The sequence below is a fragment of the Sus scrofa genome, chromosome 2, assembly GCF_000003025.6.
Source record: "Sus scrofa isolate TJ Tabasco breed Duroc chromosome 2, Sscrofa11.1, whole genome shotgun sequence".
NCBI classification, from domain to species: domain Eukaryota; kingdom Metazoa; phylum Chordata; class Mammalia; order Artiodactyla; family Suidae; genus Sus; species Sus scrofa.
Window position 1 is genome coordinate 59527981 of NC_010444.4, and position 17344 is coordinate 59545324.

General features: G+C 51.7%; 1 protein-coding gene across 1 annotated transcript; it reads left to right on the forward strand.

Annotated features, from left to right (window-relative positions):
* On the forward strand, positions 3011-4866 carry JUND (JunD proto-oncogene, AP-1 transcription factor subunit). The gene is given in 2 exon segments (XM_021083521.1): positions 3011-3851; positions 3854-4866. Coding segments are annotated over 2 exon segments (1041 nt in total). The 5' UTR covers positions 3011-3173; the 3' UTR covers positions 4217-4866.

Here is a 17344-nt window from a genome sequence, read left to right on the forward strand (position 1 = left end):
CCAGGGGAGCCCCCAGTCTGGGAGGACTGAGCTGGACAAGGCTGCCATCCAGTTCTGTGGGGTCAGGGCTAGTCCAAATGGAGAAGCAGGACTTGAGAGTACCAAAGGGAGGAAGGGGAGGATGGGAAAGAGCATTGGGTCACAGGGATTAGCAAGTACACAGCAGAGAAGCCTGAGGGGGTAGAATTTGGAGAGTAGGGATGGCAGAGGATGGCAAGGGCAGCTCCCCACACTTAGAGGCCAAGCAGGTCCTTTCTACCCAGCCCCAAGGACTCTCCTTCCCCTGCCTGGGGCAGATGGAACTGGACACAGATAGTGGACAGGGCTCAGCCAGATGGCGGGAGTCTAGGGGAGTCTTGGAGGCATGGTTAAGGAAGACTGTTTCAAGAGGAAACATTGGAAGTGGGTTTTGAAGGATGAGTAGGAGTTTGCCAGGAAGCTAAGGAAGGGCACTCCAGGCCAAGGGAACTCCAGACCCAAGAACCCCAGTTAAATTTGGGCAAATAAGGGAGTTCTTATCGTGGCTCAGCAGTAATGAACCCAAATATCCATGAGGATGCAGGTTTGATCCCTGGCTCTGCTCAGTGGGTTAAAAATCTGGCATTGCCATGAGCTGTGGTGTAGGTTGCAAACATGGCTGGAATCCTGCGTTGCTGTGGCTATGACGTAAGCTGGCAGCTGCAGCTCTGATTTGACCCCTAGCCTGAGAACTTCCAAATGCCCGAGGTGTGGCCCCCCAAAAAGTTTGGCCAAATGATAATAAAGCAAAACAATTACAGAAAATATTTACTGAGCCTTTACTTTTTGTTCAGATCCTTCCAATAAAAGTCACAATACTCCATGAAGTAGATGGGATTGTTTGTTCCATTTTCATAAGCAATAAACACACTCAGAGGTAACATGCCTTGGCTTTCCTGTGCCTCCATTTACCAAAGCTTGTCTGCTGGTCAGCCTCTCAAATCAGGTTGGCCCAGCCCAAAGCATTCCTGACCACCTGCCTACCTGTCAAGGTCAAAGCCCCAGGTCAGAGTAGGGCCTTCATAGGCCGCCCACTCACCCTTTTGCCTTGGGAGAATCATGGTCCCATCTCCTTCAATTTGGCCCACTGCACAGGCCCAGAGGGAGGAACCCAGTACCGGGCTGGCTACAGGCTGGAGGCTGTATACCCTCCCATCAGGTGTCCCTTTGCCCAGGCTGGGACAGGAGGAGAAAGAGACCCACATGCCTGGACACACTGACACATACATACAGATGTGTATGTATATGTATATACATGCATACATACATGTGTACGTACATATATACATACACATGTTAACACAGATCCACACAGGCACACAGACATCCACTCCCATGTATGAACACATTTGGGTATAGTGACCCATACACCAACACACAAAGGCACAAACAGACATTTGTGTGTTTGTACACACACACCCATACTCTGACCCTCTGCCAGCCAGGCTTGGCTTCTGGCTCCTGTGACAACTTCCCTCATGGCCTTCTTGCTCGACAGCGCAGTTAGGGGCAAGGCTAGGTGAGGAAGGGACCTAGAAGAGCAAGTGCTCATGTCCAAAGGCAATCAGACTGAGGCCAGAGACTGCCACAGCAACCCCACCAGAGAGTGTTTTTTTCTTAACGCTGTCTTTGGCCCCATGCAGAAAGCTGGGTACCCAGCTAGCTTGAGCTAGACAAGGTCCCTGCCCTCCAGGGACTTATGGTCCATCCCATCATTGTGGATGGTTGCCAGGATATAATGGAAACAAGGTGAGTGTGAGGGGCCTAAGGACAAGTGTTGGCACTGGGGGAAGGCAGCATCAGGCTGAGGGCACAGCACCTGTCAAGGCCCCGAGGTAGCAATGAATTGGGAAGACAAAGCTCAAAGAAGGTGAGGGTGAAAGGTTAGAGAACACCACAAGAAAGGTGTGGGGCCCCCTCCCGATGGACTAGGCTCCATCCTCAGTGTGGTAGGAACCATGGAGGGGTTGTATGCAGGGACTGTAGGTCAGACCCAGAAGTCCCAAGGTGGGAAGAGTCTCTCCCACCTCCCTCACATTCCGTTCCCAGCCAGCCTTTTCGAGGCCAATTAAGCCTGACCTGACAATCATGGTAATAAATACGGACTGGGATTCCTGCCTTAATAGCTCAGTCCGGGAGCCAAGGGCCAAGGGTTGGGGGGTGAGGAGTGGGACCCAGGTAGGGGGCTGTCCAGGGTCATGGACGCCAGGGTTCTGCCAGATGTATAAGAGCTCAGGCCTGGTCCCGGAGACAGGTCACTCCACCTCGCCGAGCCTCAATTTCCCATCTGTAAAGTCAGGAAGTCAGACTCCACGATTCAGTCCCACCCAGTGAAAAGTATTGAGATCAAAAAGGTTCCAGCAACTTCTGGCCTCCTCTCCGCTTCCCGGCCTTTCTGAAGCAAACACACCACTTGGGACTGGGCTGGGGGGTGGAGGTGAGGTGGACAGACTAGACCCACACCCTGGCGAGCCACGCTTCAGCTCCCTCAGGTCTTCAACCCCACGGAGCGTAGCTACAGGCGCGCTAAGGGAAGCCCAGCCGGCGTAGTGGAGCTGGAGGCGCCAGGGAGTTATTTATCCATCCGGGGCCCCATCCCCCTTCTGTCCCCGGAGCCAGTACCGCCTCCGCCCGCCCGGGGCCCCACGCGCGGACGCGGGGCGGGGCTTCGGGCGGGCGGGCGCCTGGTGGCCGGGCCCATCACGCCACCCGGGACGTGCCTTGGCGGGAGGCGGTGCTGGGGGCCTGGGTCTTACTCTGGCTCCTGGGGCGGAGTGACCGGGCCGACGCGCGGCCCGCCCCCATGACGTCAACCCACAAGGCAGCGCGCTGTTGTGCCGTTTACCGCGCGTCACCTGGACGACTGCAGTCGGTGGGGGTTGAAGAGGCCGTCAGTGGCTTGGCCCCGCCCCTCCATGCAAATGAGCGACGTCACCCGCGTCCAATGGCGAGCAGGGACAGTGAGCTCATCGTACCCGGCCGAGGCTATAAGGGGGCGCGCGCGTTGCGCGACTCGGGAGCCGCCGCCAGCAGAGGGCTGGGCGCAGCGGCCGCGGCCTGGGCGGGCGCAGGGCCGAGCGGACGGGGGGGCGAGGGCCCCCCGGGCGGCCGCGGCCACTCCCCCCCCCGGGTCGGCGCGGCGGGGGAGGCGGAGGATGGAAACACCCTTCTACGGCGATGAGGCGCTGAGCGGCCTGGGCGGCGGCAGTGGCAGTGGCGGCGGTGGCAGCTTCGCGTCCCCGGGTCGCCTGTTCCCCGGGGCGCCCCCGACGGCAGCCGCCGGCAGCATGATGAAGAAGGACGCGTTGACGCTGAGCTTGAGCGAGCAGGTGGCAGCGGCGCTCAAGCCCGCGGCCGCACCGCCCCCGGCCCCTCTGCGCACCGACGGCGCCCAGGGTGCGGCGCCCCCCGACAGCCTGCTCCCTTCGCCCGACCTGGGGCTGCTCAAGCTCGCTTCGCCCGAGCTCGAACGTCTCATCATCCAGTCCAACGGGCTGGTCACCACCACGCCGACGAGCACGCAGTTTCTCTACCCCAAGGTGGCGGCAAGCGAGGAGCAGGAGTTCGCCGAGGGCTTCGTCAAGGCCCTGGAGGACTTGCACAAGCAAAACCAGCTGGGCGCGGGCGCGGCCTCCGCTGCCGCCGCCGCCGGAGGACCCTCAGGCACGGCTGCAGGCGCCGCACCTCCCAGCGAGCTGGCCCCAGCGGCGGCCACGCCCGAGGCGCCCGTCTACGCGAACCTGAGCAGCTACGCGGGAGGGACTGGGGGTTCGGGGGGAGCTGCGACGGTCGCCTTCGCCGCTGAACCCGTGCCCTTTCCGCCGCCGCCGCCGCCCCAGGCGCGCTGGGGCCGCCACGCCTGGCCGCACTCAAGGATGAGCCGCAGACGGTGCCCGACGTGCCGAGCTTCGGCGAGAGCCCGCCGCTGTCGCCCATCGACATGGACACTCAGGAGCGCATTAAGGCGGAGCGCAAGCGGCTGCGCAACCGCATCGCTGCCTCCAAGTGCCGCAAGCGCAAGCTGGAGCGTATCTCGCGCCTCGAGGAGAAAGTGAAGACGCTCAAGAGCCAGAACACGGAGCTGGCGTCCACGGCGAGCCTGCTGCGCGAGCAGGTGGCGCAACTCAAGCAGAAGGTCCTCAGCCACGTCAACAGCGGCTGCCAGCTGCTGCCCCAGCACCAGGTGCCGGCGTACTGAGCCCGCGCGCGGGGCGCATGCGCGGCCCCCTTCCAGAGAGGCGGGTTTGCGGGGGGGGGGCGTGGGCTCCCGGGACTTGGAGAGGGCGCGGCCCCGGGGACCCCCCCCCCCGAGGGTGCCAGGACTCGGAGAGGGCGCCTCAGACTCGACAAGCTGGACCCCCTGCTCCTGGGGGGGCGAGCGCATGACCCCCCCTCCTTTTCCCCTGCCCTCGCGCTGCCTCTGTCCTCGGCGCGCGGCCACCCGGTGTTGCACAAACCCGCGCGTCCTGGCTGCCTCTTTGTACACATCGCCGCCGAAGGGGGCGCAGCCTCAAGCCCTGCGTTTCCTTTTCTTTTACTTTTTTTTTTTTTTTTTTGGACTTTGGAAGAGAGAAGAACAGAGTGTTCGATTCTGCCCTATTTATGTTTCTACTCGGGAACAAACGTTGGTTGTGTGTGTGTGTGTTTTCTTGTGTTGGTTTTTTAAAGAAATGGGAAGAAGAAAAAAAAAAAACCCTTTTCTTGCTCTCGCTCCCCCCTCCTATCCCTCCGACAACCCCTCCTCTCGCCCTTTTTATTTTTTTGTTTTGTTTTGCTACCAGTCCACATTCCTGTTTGTAATCCTTGGTTCGCCCGGTGTTCTGTTTTCAGTAAAGTCTCGTTACGCCAGCTCGGCTCTCCGCCTCCTTCTTCCCCCGCAGGGGCCTGACGGGCTGGGCGGGGCCTGACCGGCTCCCCTTCCCCTCTTGCCTCCTTTGCCGCCTCCTTCCGCCCCTGCTCGGAGAAGGAGGGAGTCGGCGTCCGGGAAGGTACTGCACATCTGGCGCGCAGAGAGCGCCATCTAGGCGCCTCTGGGCGCGGGGCCGACTCCTATCCGGGTGGGCGGGGGACTTTGGGGTTTCCTGCCAACGTTTGGGCTAGCTAGCCCGCGGTTGTCCCAGACCTTTGCCTCCCCTTTTCGGAGGAGGGAATTCGGGAGGGAAGGGGAGCAGGTCCAGCCGGAGGCAGAAAGGAAAAGATAGAAACTTTCTCGGCTTGTGTTTACCTGTCTGTAAAATGGACAGAACAGTTGTAAACATGTCCTAGAAATTTGTGAGGATTGAAATTTGTGAGGATTACAGAGCTGTTCTTGGCTTACAGGTGGTGCTCAGTGTGAGCTTGTAGTATGGTTTGTTGCATGGGAGACCTGAGTCTCAGGACTGGAAGAAAGGTTGGCATAGGTAGGATCTGACCTAGGTGGTCTGCCTCCAGAACTGGAGATGTAGTTAGGTTTCAAGGGACCTTCTTGTTAGGGCACTGACATGGAATCCAGGCTTTTTCAAGTACTCTCTGAAACATCCCTCTCCCAAAATCTTATTCACCCATTTTGAAGAAACAGGTTCAGAGTGACTTGGCTTGAGTCTTACAGCCTTTTTAGTAGACTGCACAGGGACATTTGGATCTTGGGTTTCTCACCTCCAGAGCCTTGACTGCCAGACTACCATTTTCCCCTCCTGCTCTGGCCTTTGCTGTTGTGGGGGCAAAAGACCCTGGACCTTGGGCTTCTGCCTCACTTAGGGCCTGGAGGGACATGAGCATTGGTGGCTAAGGACACAGGGCAAGCGAGCTTTGAACTAGCTTAGCTCTGTTAGAGAAGGTGGGCAAATCTCACCTGTTTTACAGATGAGGAAACTTTGGTGCAGAGAAGGAACACCTTGTGACCACAGTCCCTCAGCCATTGGAAGATTGAGCCCTCACCAGCTGCAAGTTCTGGCTGCCACTTTTCAAAGCTCCAAGAGCTGCTTTAGGGTTTGGCTTTTAGCCATGTGACCTCTCCATGGTACCACCTTCAGGCAGATGTTTCAGGAGTCGGGTTTGGAGTGAGAGGGAAGCTGATGCTGAGATGGGAGGGTGTTGACACAGGGGAGACCAAGAACCATGTCTGAGGGGGGCAGAGTGTCACTTTTCAGCGTCACTCAGGAGACGAGTCCTTGCTTGGGTGCCAGTTTGCCACTGTAACCTCAGTCAAGTCTCCATCCCACTCTGGCCTTTAGCTCCTGTGCTGTGAAAAGTATGTGTTTCACATGTCCAGGTAACATGTTTCAGGTCAGAAGTTGGAAGTGCTCAGGGGATGAACAACAATGAATGAATGAAATTAGTGCTCGGGCAAGGTGCTTCCTGTGCAGCCCCCAATCTATAAATCTATAGAGAAGGGGAGGCCCAGGGAGCTTTCATGATACCTCCTGAAATGTTTTTACTCGCAGCACTTCTGATGCCGCACATGTGGGATTTTTTTCCCCCCACACCAACCAACCTTCCAACTACAGAAACCAAGGGTATCCTACAGTTCAGTTCGACATTGTTAGCACAGACCACACAGGTGAAAGGTTCAATCCTAGAAGACTTTCCCACTTCATTTTTAAATGTTTTGGCCACACCCTCAGCATGTGGAAGTTCCTGGGCCAGGGACCACAGCAGTAACCAGACCCACAGCGATAACAGTTGGATCCTTAACCTCATGAGCCACCAGGGAGCTCCAAAGACTGTCTCACTTTATTATTTTTTATTTTTTTGAGGGCTGCACCTGTGGCATATGGAAGTTCCTAGGCCAGGGGTCGAATTGGAGCTGTAGTGGTGGCCTACGCCACAGCCACGCCATATCTGAGCTACATTTGCAAACTATGCTGCAGCTTTCGGCAATGCTGGAATCTGAACCCACTGGCTGAGGCCAGGGATTGAACCCATATCCTCAAGGATACTAGTTGGGTTCTTAACCTGCTGAGCCACGGTGGAAACTCCAAGCCTCTCTATTTATTTATTTATTTTTGCTTTTTAGGGCCGCACCTGTGGCATATGGAGGTTCTCAGGCTAGGGGTCCAATCAGAGCTGTAGCTGCAGGCCTATGCCACAGCCACAGCAACGTGGGAAGCGAGCTGTGTCTACAACCTACACCACAGCTCACAGCAGCACTGGATCCTTAACCCACTGAGTGAGGCCAGGGATGGAACCCGCAACTTCATGGTTCCTAGTCGGATTCATTTCTGCTGCGCCACAGGAACTCCCCTCTCAGTTTATTTTTTTTTTTAACTTTTTAATTTTTTTGTCTTTTTGCCATTTCTAGGGCTGCTCCCTCGGCATATGGAGGTTCCCAGGCTAGGGGTCGAATCAGAGCTGTAGCCTCCGGCCTACGCCAGAGCCACAGCAACGAGGGATCCGAGCCGCATCTGCAACCTACACTACAGCTCACGGCAACGCTGGATCGTTAACCCACTGAGCAAGGGCAGGGAATGAACCCGCAACCTCATGGTTCTAGTCGGATTCGTTAACCACTTCGCCACGACGGGAACTCCCCCTCTCAGTTTAGATGCCTGTCCCAGATTGACTGACTGACTGACTTCCTTCCTTCCTCCCTCCCTTTCTCTCTCTCTTTCTTTTCCCTTCCCTCCCCTCCCCTCTTTCTTGCCACACCCATAGCATAAGGAAGTTCCAGGTCAGGGACTGAATCTGAGCCCCTGCTGTGAACTACACCACAGGTGCAGCAATGCCTGATCCTTAACCCACTGCACCCAGCCTAGGATCAAACCCTTGCCTCCTCAGCAACTGGAGCTGCTACAGACAGATTCTCAACCCACTGTGCCACAGTGGCAACTCTGCCACCTGTATTTCTTAACCACCTCTGGGCATCTGACCCTCCCAGCACCCCACGTGCTCAATGCTTAGGCAGGATTGAGGAAATCCCTGGCATTTGGTGATTAACTCAATATCCAGCCTCTTTCCCCTGCCAGGAGGTCTGGGAGATGAGGCCGAAAGTTACAACCCTCTAATCATGCTTTGGTCTTTTTGGAGACCAACTCCCATTTCAAAGCTATCTAAGCACCCCCCACCAGCCATTATTCATTTTATTACCATACGAAAGATACTTAGCACTCCAGAGGTTACGAAAGTTTTAGGAGCTGTGTGCCACTGACAAAGACCAAAAGTTATCTTACTGTGTCACCTGCTTGCTAAATGGCAGGGCAGGGGTCAAACCCAAGCCTCTTACCTGCCTCAGGGCTAGGTGGAGGCCCTCTCTTTCACTACCATGTGACAAAAAGGGCGTTTTGGAAACCACAGACCTGACCTCTACTTAAACTTTTCTGGAAAAAAAGGTCTTAATTGCACTGGCCCTGCGCTGTTCAGTCTCTCTCCAGATCCCTCCCCCACCCAAACTCTTATTTCCTTTCCCTCTGGCCTCCAGACCTTTGCATGGCTATAAGCCCCCATACCTTTCTTCCCTCGGCCACCACGTCGAGCTCCACCTCTCAACCTCAGCTGCAGACGCCTTCTTTTTTGGAAGCTGGTCCACACCAACCCCCAGCTGGACCAGGGCCTTCCTTACTGGGCTTTATCAGTGCTCTGTTCTTCCATTATTATTGCCGTGATCGCTTTGGATTTATGTTTGGCTCACTTAGGGCATGGATGGGAACTGGTCCTGGTCTCTGCTGAGACAAAGGAAATCAGTCCTGTCCAGCTGCCATGTCCCTGGTTTTGCCCAAAGCCATACCCCACAGTGTGGAGATCTTTGCAGAGGGAGGCTGGGCTTCCCTACTGGCCTCTTGCTCTAGCACCCCTCCTAGTGGCTTCCCAGGGAGGCCAGGCAGAGGCCTTTGGGCCAGGCCTGTGTGGTTTTGGCGGGACCCTGCCGAGCTGAGGCCAAAGTGTGTGTCAGCCCTGGCCTGGCTAGCAATGATTCACACCAGGCCTTGGCCCAGCCCAGGAGGTGACCGGGGACGGTGACCTCACTTCCCCTTCCAGACTGTGGCTCAGGGTCAGCGCCCACTTTGGCCAGGCAGTGGGAGGATCCCAAGGGCCCTCAGGCACAGCGCTACCCTGAGGAGCCTCCATCCTCAGAGCCAGATGTGCCGGGCCTTTTAGGGCATAAGTCAGAGTGCAAAAGTCTATGCTTCCTTTGCTTTATTTTTTATTTTATTTTATTTAAAAACAAATTGTAAAGGTTTTTATTTTTTTGTCTTTTTAGGGTTGCACGCAAGGTTGAAGGTCCCCAAGCTAGGGGTTGAATCAGAGCTTAGCTGCCTGCCTACGCCACAGCCACAGTGATGTCAGATCTGAGCCGTGTCTATGACCTACACCACAGCTTACAGCAATGCTGGATCCCCAACCCACTGAGTGAGGCCAGGGATCGAACCTGCGTCCTCATGGATACTAGTCAGATTCATTTCCACTGAGCCACGGTGGGAACTCCTTTGCTTTATTTCTTTGCTTTTCAGGGCTGCACCTGTGGCATATGGAGGTTCCAGGCTAGGGGTCGAATCGGATCTATAGCTGCCAGCCTACACTACAGCCACAGCAATGTAGGATCCGAGTTGCATCTTCGACCTACACCACAGCTCATGGCAATGCTGGATCCCTGACCCACTGATTGAGCCCAGGGATCAAACCCACATCCTCATGGAGTTCCCGTCGTGGCGCAGTGGTTAACGAATCCGACTAGGAACCATGAGGTTGCAGGTTCGGTCCCTGGCCTTGCTCAGTGGGTTAAGGATCTGACGTTGCCGTGAGCTGTGGTGTAGGTCGCAGACGAGGCTCGGATCCCGCATTGCTGTGGCTCTGGCGTAGGCCAGCGGCTACAGCTCTGATTAGACCCCTAGCCTGGGAACCTCCATATACCTTGGGAGCAGCCCTAGAAAAGACAAAAAAGACCAAAAAAAAAAAAAAAATCAACAAACAAAAAAACCCCACATCCTCAAGGATACTGGTTGGATTTGTTTCTGCTGCACCACAACAGGAACTCCCATACGCTTCCTTTGTTTTAAACCGTCTGCTGGCTTCCCCTCAGCTTCTCAACAAAACCCAAATGCCTGTCCTCTTCTCTGAAGCCCTGCCTTACAGTCCCCCCATCTATGCCCGCTTCTCCCTCGCCTCCAAAGGCATTAGCCTCCTCTGTGTTCCCTAAACACACCCAGCCTGTTCTGACCTCAGGGCCTTTGCACATGCTCTGTCCATCACCCAGGACGCTGTTCGTTCCCACAGATCTCCCAGAGCCAACTCCTTCTCTCTCTGTAGGGCTCAGCCTATCCCACCTCCTCTTTGGTTCCTTAAATTGTTTGAGTTTTTTGTGTCCCAGACCCACATCAAATCCTAGCACCAAGTAGGTCCTCAGCAAGTGCCCAAGGGATCAGAGACTGAGATCTCCCGACACAGGAAGGGAGAGATGTGGGGGTCCCCTCTGGGCTCAGAGCCCTAACTTTCTGCTCTCAGGATGGGCAGGCGGTTTGTAGCAACCACCATGGCCCTCAGCCCTGACCTGCCCCTCCCCCACCCCCACTGTAAGCCTTCTAGAAGCCCCTCCCCCCAGGAGCTGGTGGGGATTGGCTGGAACCTGGCTGTGAGTCACAAAGCCACCCTGGCACCAAGTCCCCAAGGCCGACTGTTTGGGCTGGTGGGTTCAGCTTCAAGGGCAGGTGAGTGAGGCTGGTGGTGGGTTTGGTCGGGGGGATATGTGGAGACCTGGTCATTCTCCCCTGGTCCCCAGTGCCCTCAGAATCCTCTTGGGCCCTCCAGGCTGCTCGGAGAGGTAGAACAGCTCCACAACCTGTCAGAGCAGGGGAGCTGGGGCTCCCCAAAGGCCTCCCAGTGGGTTTGTTTGCCTTGAGGTCCCAGCCTGGAGAGCCTAGCACATCTTCTTGGGAGCCTGGAAAAGTGGTCTTAGCTCATGTGACGCATAGGGAAACTATGGCTCAGCAGTAAGGAACCCAACTAATATCCATGAGGATGCAGGTTCAATCTCTGGCCCTGCTCAGTGGGTTAAGGATCTGGCATTGCCGTGAGCTGTGGTGTAGGTCACAGAAGTGGCTTGGATCCCTCATGGCTGTGGCTATGGTGTAGACCAGCAGCTGTAGCTCGGATTCAACCTCTAGCCTGGGAACTTCCACATGCCACAGTGCGGCCCTAAAAAGAAAAAAAAAATTGCATAGCTGGCCACTCAGGTTATATATCCATAGCACCTTTTCCTTTTTCTGGCCCCCACAATCCCATTTCCCTCCCCATCCTCCCTTTGCCCCCTTCTTCTTCTTCTTCTTTTTTTTTTTTTGGTCCCGCCAGCAGCATGCAGAATTTCCCTGGCTAGGGATCAAACCCACACCACAGCAGCCACTGGAGATGCAGCAATGACAACGCTGGATCCTTAATCCGCTGTACCACCAGGGAATTCCCTGTTCTCTTATTACTCTGGCTGAGTTCATCAAAAGGACTGAACCATGCGAATGATGAAACCTCAGGCCTTGGAGGTTGCCGTCTCCAAGTTCTGAAGCCTATGCCACACTCATCCATCCATAACATCTATTGAAGCCCTACTATGTGTACTGTTCTAGGCACTGGGATTTGAAGGCAGACAAAAGATACTCCCCAGTGGGCAGCTCACAGTCTAATGGGGGAAGCAAAGAGGAAACTATATCAAGTAGTAAGACACAGGGAGTTCCCTTCATGGTTCAGCGGTTAATGAACCCAACTAGGATCCGTGAAGATGGGGGTTTGATCCCTGGCCTTGCTCAGTGGGTTAAGGATCCGGCACCGTGCGCTGTGGTGTAGGTTGCAGAGGCAGCTCAGGTCCTGTGTTGCTGCAGCTATGGCTCAGGCTGGCAGCCGTAGCACTAATTTGACCCTTAGCCTGGGAACTTGCATATGCTGGGGTTGCGGCCCTAAAAACAAAACAAAACAAAAAAACCCCTAAAAAACAAAATAAAACAACAACAACAAAAAACAAGAAATAAGACACATAGTATATTGGCTTCTCTGGGCCTCAGATTTCTCCTCTGTGACATGGGAACAGGGACTGTGCCTACCTCCAGGGAAGCTGACCTCAGGCCAGTTTGCTGTTACAACTCAGTTCACATTGATGCTCGTTGTGCCTGGGCCTCGCCTGCCCTGACCTATCACATAAGTGAATCAAGAATGTCCATTTTCGAGTTCCTGTTGTGGCTCACTGGTTAATGAATCTGACTAGGAACCATGAGGTTGCGGGTTCGATCCCTGACCTTGCTCAGTGGGTTAAGGATCTGATGTTGCTGTGAGCTGTGGTGTAGGTCACAGACATGGCTCTGATCCTGTGTTGCTGTGGCTCTGATGTAGGCTGGCAGCTAGAGCTCCAATTAGATCCCTAGCCTGGAAACCTCTATATGCCACGGGAGCGGCCCCAGAAAAGGCAAAAAGCAAAAAAAAAAAAAAAAAAAAAAAAAAGTCCATTTTACAAGGAGATGGTGCATGGGTCTTTGAAAACAAATAGATTGAGATCATCTCTGTGTTGAGATGTTTAGTCAATTATCATATCAATGATTTATGTGATTGCCTTTAAATATACTGTTTCACTATTTTTCTTTCTGTGGTCCCTGAGTTTTATCCCCCATACTCCCCCTCTTCTGTCTTTGATTATTTGAATCTTTTTCTTTTTCTTTTTTTTAAGGCTGCACCTGTGGCATATGGAGGTTCCCAGGCTAACGGTCAAATCCGAGTCGTAGCTGCCAGCCTACACCACAGCCACTTCAACACCAGATCCCTGACCCACTGAACAAGGGCAGGGATCGAACCCGAATCTTCATGGATTCCAGTTGGATTCGTTTCTACCATGCCACAATGGGAACTTCGAATCTTTTTTAGAATTCCATTTTAAATTAACTACTGCCTTTTTTTTCCTTTTTAGGGGCTGCTCAAGGAATTATAATTCTTAATACCCATCCTTAAGTCACAATTGACTTAGATTTACTATTCTACTTCACCTAAAATGTAAAAAATCTTCCAACTGTATAAGTCCATTTACCCTCACTGTTGTCCTTTATTCTCTATTTGTCATATGAATTATAAATGCCACAAAACAATGTGTTGCTTTTTTTTTTAGCCTTGCCTGAGGCATGTGGAAGTTCCCAGGCCAGGGATCCAATCTGCATCACAGTAGTGACCCGAGCCCTGTGGCAGTGACAATGCAGCATCCTTAATCCTATGTGCCAAAAGGGAACTCCCATAACAAGACAATGTTTTCATCTTTGCTTATATAGTCATAGGTGTTTTTTTTTTTTTTTTTTTTTTTTTGTTGTTGTTGTTGTTGTTGTTGCTGCTATTTCTTGGGCCGCTCCCGCGGCATATGGAGGTTCCCAGGCTAGGGGTCGAATCGGAGCTGTAGCCACCAGCCCACGCCAGAGCCACAGCAACGCGGGATCCGAGCCGCGTCTGCAACCTACACCACAGCTCACGGCAACGCCGGATCGTTAACCCACTGAGCAAGGGCAGGGACCGAACCCGCAACCTCATGGTTCCTAGTCGGATTCGTTAACCACTGCGCCATGACGGGAACTCCCATAGGTGTTTTTTAAAAGAGTGAAATAATAGTCTTTCCTATTTATGCAAATCCTTATCATCTCTCTCTCTATTTTTTTTTTTTTTTTTTTTTTTTTTTTTTTTTGTCTTTTCAGGGCTGCACCTGAAGTATTTGGAGGTTCCCAGGCTAGGGATCGAATTGGAGCTGTGCTGCCAGCCTAAGTCACAGCCACAGCAACACGGGATCCAAGCTGTGTCTGTGACCTACACCACAGCTCATGGCAATGCCAGATCCTGGCCACTGAGCGAGGCCAGGGATTGAAACTGTGTCCTCATGGATACCAGTCAGATTTGTTTCCGCTGAGCCATGATGGGAATTCCTTTATCATCTCTTATGTTCTCTTCATTTCTCCCCAAAGATCTGTTTCCCTTGAGTGTCTCTTTCCTTCAGTTTGAAGAACTTTTTTTTTTTTTTAGCATTTCTTATAATGCAGGTGTACAGTTGACAAATTCTTTTATCTGAAAATGTTTTCTTAAAAATGTTATTCTCAAAGGACAGTTTCACTGGATACAGAATTATGGGTTGGTGGGTTTCTTTGTTCTTTCAGCACTTTAAATATGTGCCTGTCAGTCCCCAATCCATTGCCTCTTGGTTCCAAATGCACTTTTCAATATGTACAGTGCTCTGTAATAAACAAGAGCTCCTTTCATGGTCTTTCAGGTAAGTGTAATGTTCATTTTTCTCACTAGAGGGTGCTGATGAGACATTTCAGGAAGGGTCAGCGGTGGAAGTGTAAAGATTCCTGGTGAACTTGCCCCAGTCATGGATCCAGAATGTCCTCTCAAAGCCAACTTTGCAGGCTTGGCTGGGGAAAACCTTTTGGCAGTCTTCATTTTTTTTTTTTTTTTTTTTTTTTTTTTTTTTTTTGTCTTTATAGGACCACACCTGCGGCATATGGAGGTTCCCAGGCCAGAGATTTAACCCTCTGAGCAGGGCCAGGGATTGAACCTGCAACCTTGTGGATACTAGTCAGGTTCTTTACCACTGAGCCACAACGGGAACTCCTCACAAACAATTTTTCATATTAAATTTCGCTCAGTCTATGGTGTGGTTTCTATCTTGATTGAGCTAAAACAGCTTCAATGTGGTTCCACTGTCTTCTGGCTTCCATAGTTTTAGATAAGAAGTTGGCTGAATCATGGCTCCTTTGTATGTTATGTATTATTTTTCTTTGCCTGATTTCAAGATTTGATCCTTGTGTTTTAGGTTGTTGACTGTGTAGAGCCCAGGCGTGTGTTTCTTTGTGCTTATCTTGCTTAGGCTTTTCTGAGGTGGTTTTTTGTTTTTGTTTTTGTTTTTTTTTTTTTTTTTTTTTTGTCTTTTGTCTTTTGTCTTTTCTAAGGCTGCACTTGTGGCATATGGATGTTTTCAGGCTAGGGGTCTAATCGGAGCTGTAGCTGCTGGCCTACGCCATAGCCACAGCAATGCCACATCCAAGCCACATCTGCAACCTACACTACAGCTCACTGCAATGCTGGATCCTCAACCCACTGAGCAAGGTCAGGGATTGAACCTGCAACCTCATGGTTCCTAGTTGGATTCATTTCTGCTGTGCCACAGTAGGAACTCTGACTTATTCATTATTATAATAATGGGCATTTCAGTGGTTTCTGGTTTGGGGTGAGTATAAACACATGGACCTCATGAGTATATTTGTCAAGAGTGGAATTGATGAGTTGCCTTCAAGACACAGATTGTTTACCCAGATGATTATGACATGTTCACCTTTTAAATTTTAGCCATTCTGTGGATCTGGATATCATTTCTAATGGCTGAGTAGCATACCAAGGTCCTATTGATTAATTTAAACTACTTACTATTGATAAGCATTTGGGTTGTTTCAGTTTTTACTCTTCTAAACAATACAGGGATGAGCATCCTTAAATACTTTTCTATATGCAGTTGTAACTGTCCTATTAGCAATCACCTTTTTGGTTATTTCCAGTTGTTTGGTTTTTAGGTACAAAAAAACAGTGAAACAAACTTCCTTGAGCATTCGTTTTTGTAGATTTAAAAAGCTTCCCCCCGCCCCAAATCCAAAGACATGCATGTGCAGTAGATTCACTGAAAATGAATGCCCTTTTTTCTCTTTGGCCATGCCCACAGCATGTGGACGTTCTGAATCCAAGAACTGAACCTGTGCCACAACAGTGACAATGCTGGAACCTTAACCCACTGAGCGAGGCCAGGGATTGAACCCTCAACCTCATGGTTCCTAGTCAGATTCATTTCTGTTGTTCCACAACGGGAACTCCTGGAAGTGCCAACTTTTAGAGTTCTCTTGTGGTACAGCAGTTTAAGGATCTGACACTGTCACTGCAGGGACTTGGGTCACTGCTGCGGCTTGGGTTTGATCCCTGGCCCTAGAACTAAAAAAAAAAAAAGTTTTTGTTTTTGTTTTCTTAGGGAATTTAGTTTTTTTGCTCTTAACATCTCTTCTCATGTTGGTCTTGGGAACAGAGCTAGCCCAAGGCGGTGTTGCTGCATGTTGAATGAGATGAAGGGCTGAAGGCTGCTTCCTCTTGCAAGCTGGCTTCTGAGATTGCACCTCTTCCTCCTGCTCCTCTTCCAACTCTATGATCTTCCAAGGTATGCAATCTGTTGGTCTGGTGGGAAGGGGGATACTTCAACAAAATAAGTGTGTTATGCTCCAGATTATACATCAGGACTGTTTGACAGTGTCTAAACTCTCTTTGCACCAAGGTACTTCTGAAAACCAATCATCCCCTCATTTTTCCCTCTACCCATCCTTCCACTGGCCATTGATCTATCCATCATCTGTCAGTTTACCCACCATCCATTCACTGATACATCCAGCCATTTATCAATCTACCTCCCTATTCATGATCTCTTTACCAATTCCTTCAGCTTTCTTCATTCACACACTTGTTCACTCAGATGTCATCCATCCACCCACCCACTAATCTATCCTCCTCCCTTCATCTATCCATTTATTCCTACACCCATCCATCCATTCATAATCCTTCCACTTATCTGTCCATCCACCCACTCACTCATATATCCATCCATTCATTCCTCCGTTTATCCATCCATCTGCCCATCCATCCACTCACCCACACACATATCCATCCATTTATTTACTTACCTACTCTTCTATCCATGTATTCACTTCCTTATTTACCAATCTCTTCAACAATTCATTCATCAACTTCTCAACTTCATTTACTCATCCATTCTGTTTTGTTTTTTTGCTTTTTAGGGCCGCACCCACGTAATATGAAGGTTCCCAGGCTAGGGGTCTAATCAGAGCTACAACTTCCAGCCTACACCACAGCCACAGAAACACGGGATCCAAGCCGTGTCTGCATCCTACACCACAGCTCACGGAAATGCTTGATCCTTAATCCAATGAGCAAAGTCAAGGATCGAACCTGCAACCTCATGGCTCCTAGTCAGATTTGTTTCCACTGCACCATGATGGGAGCTCCTACTCATCCATTTTCAACTCAGCCTTCATCCATCCCTCCAACCCATTCAATGATTCATTCATCTGCTGCTTTATTCATTCAGTATCTAGTAGTGCATCTATCTATCCATCCAACTTTCAATCTACTCACCTATTTATTTCTGTATTTGCTTGCTTGCTTTTTAGGGCTGCAACCACAGCATATGGACCCAGGCTAAGGGTTGAATCAGAGCTGTAGCTGCCAGTCTACCCCACAGCCACAGCAATGGGGGATCCGAGCCACATCTGTGACCTCCACCACAGCTCATGGCAATGCCAGGTCCCCAATCCACTGAGTGAGGCCAGGGATCAAACTCACGTCCCCGTGGATCCTC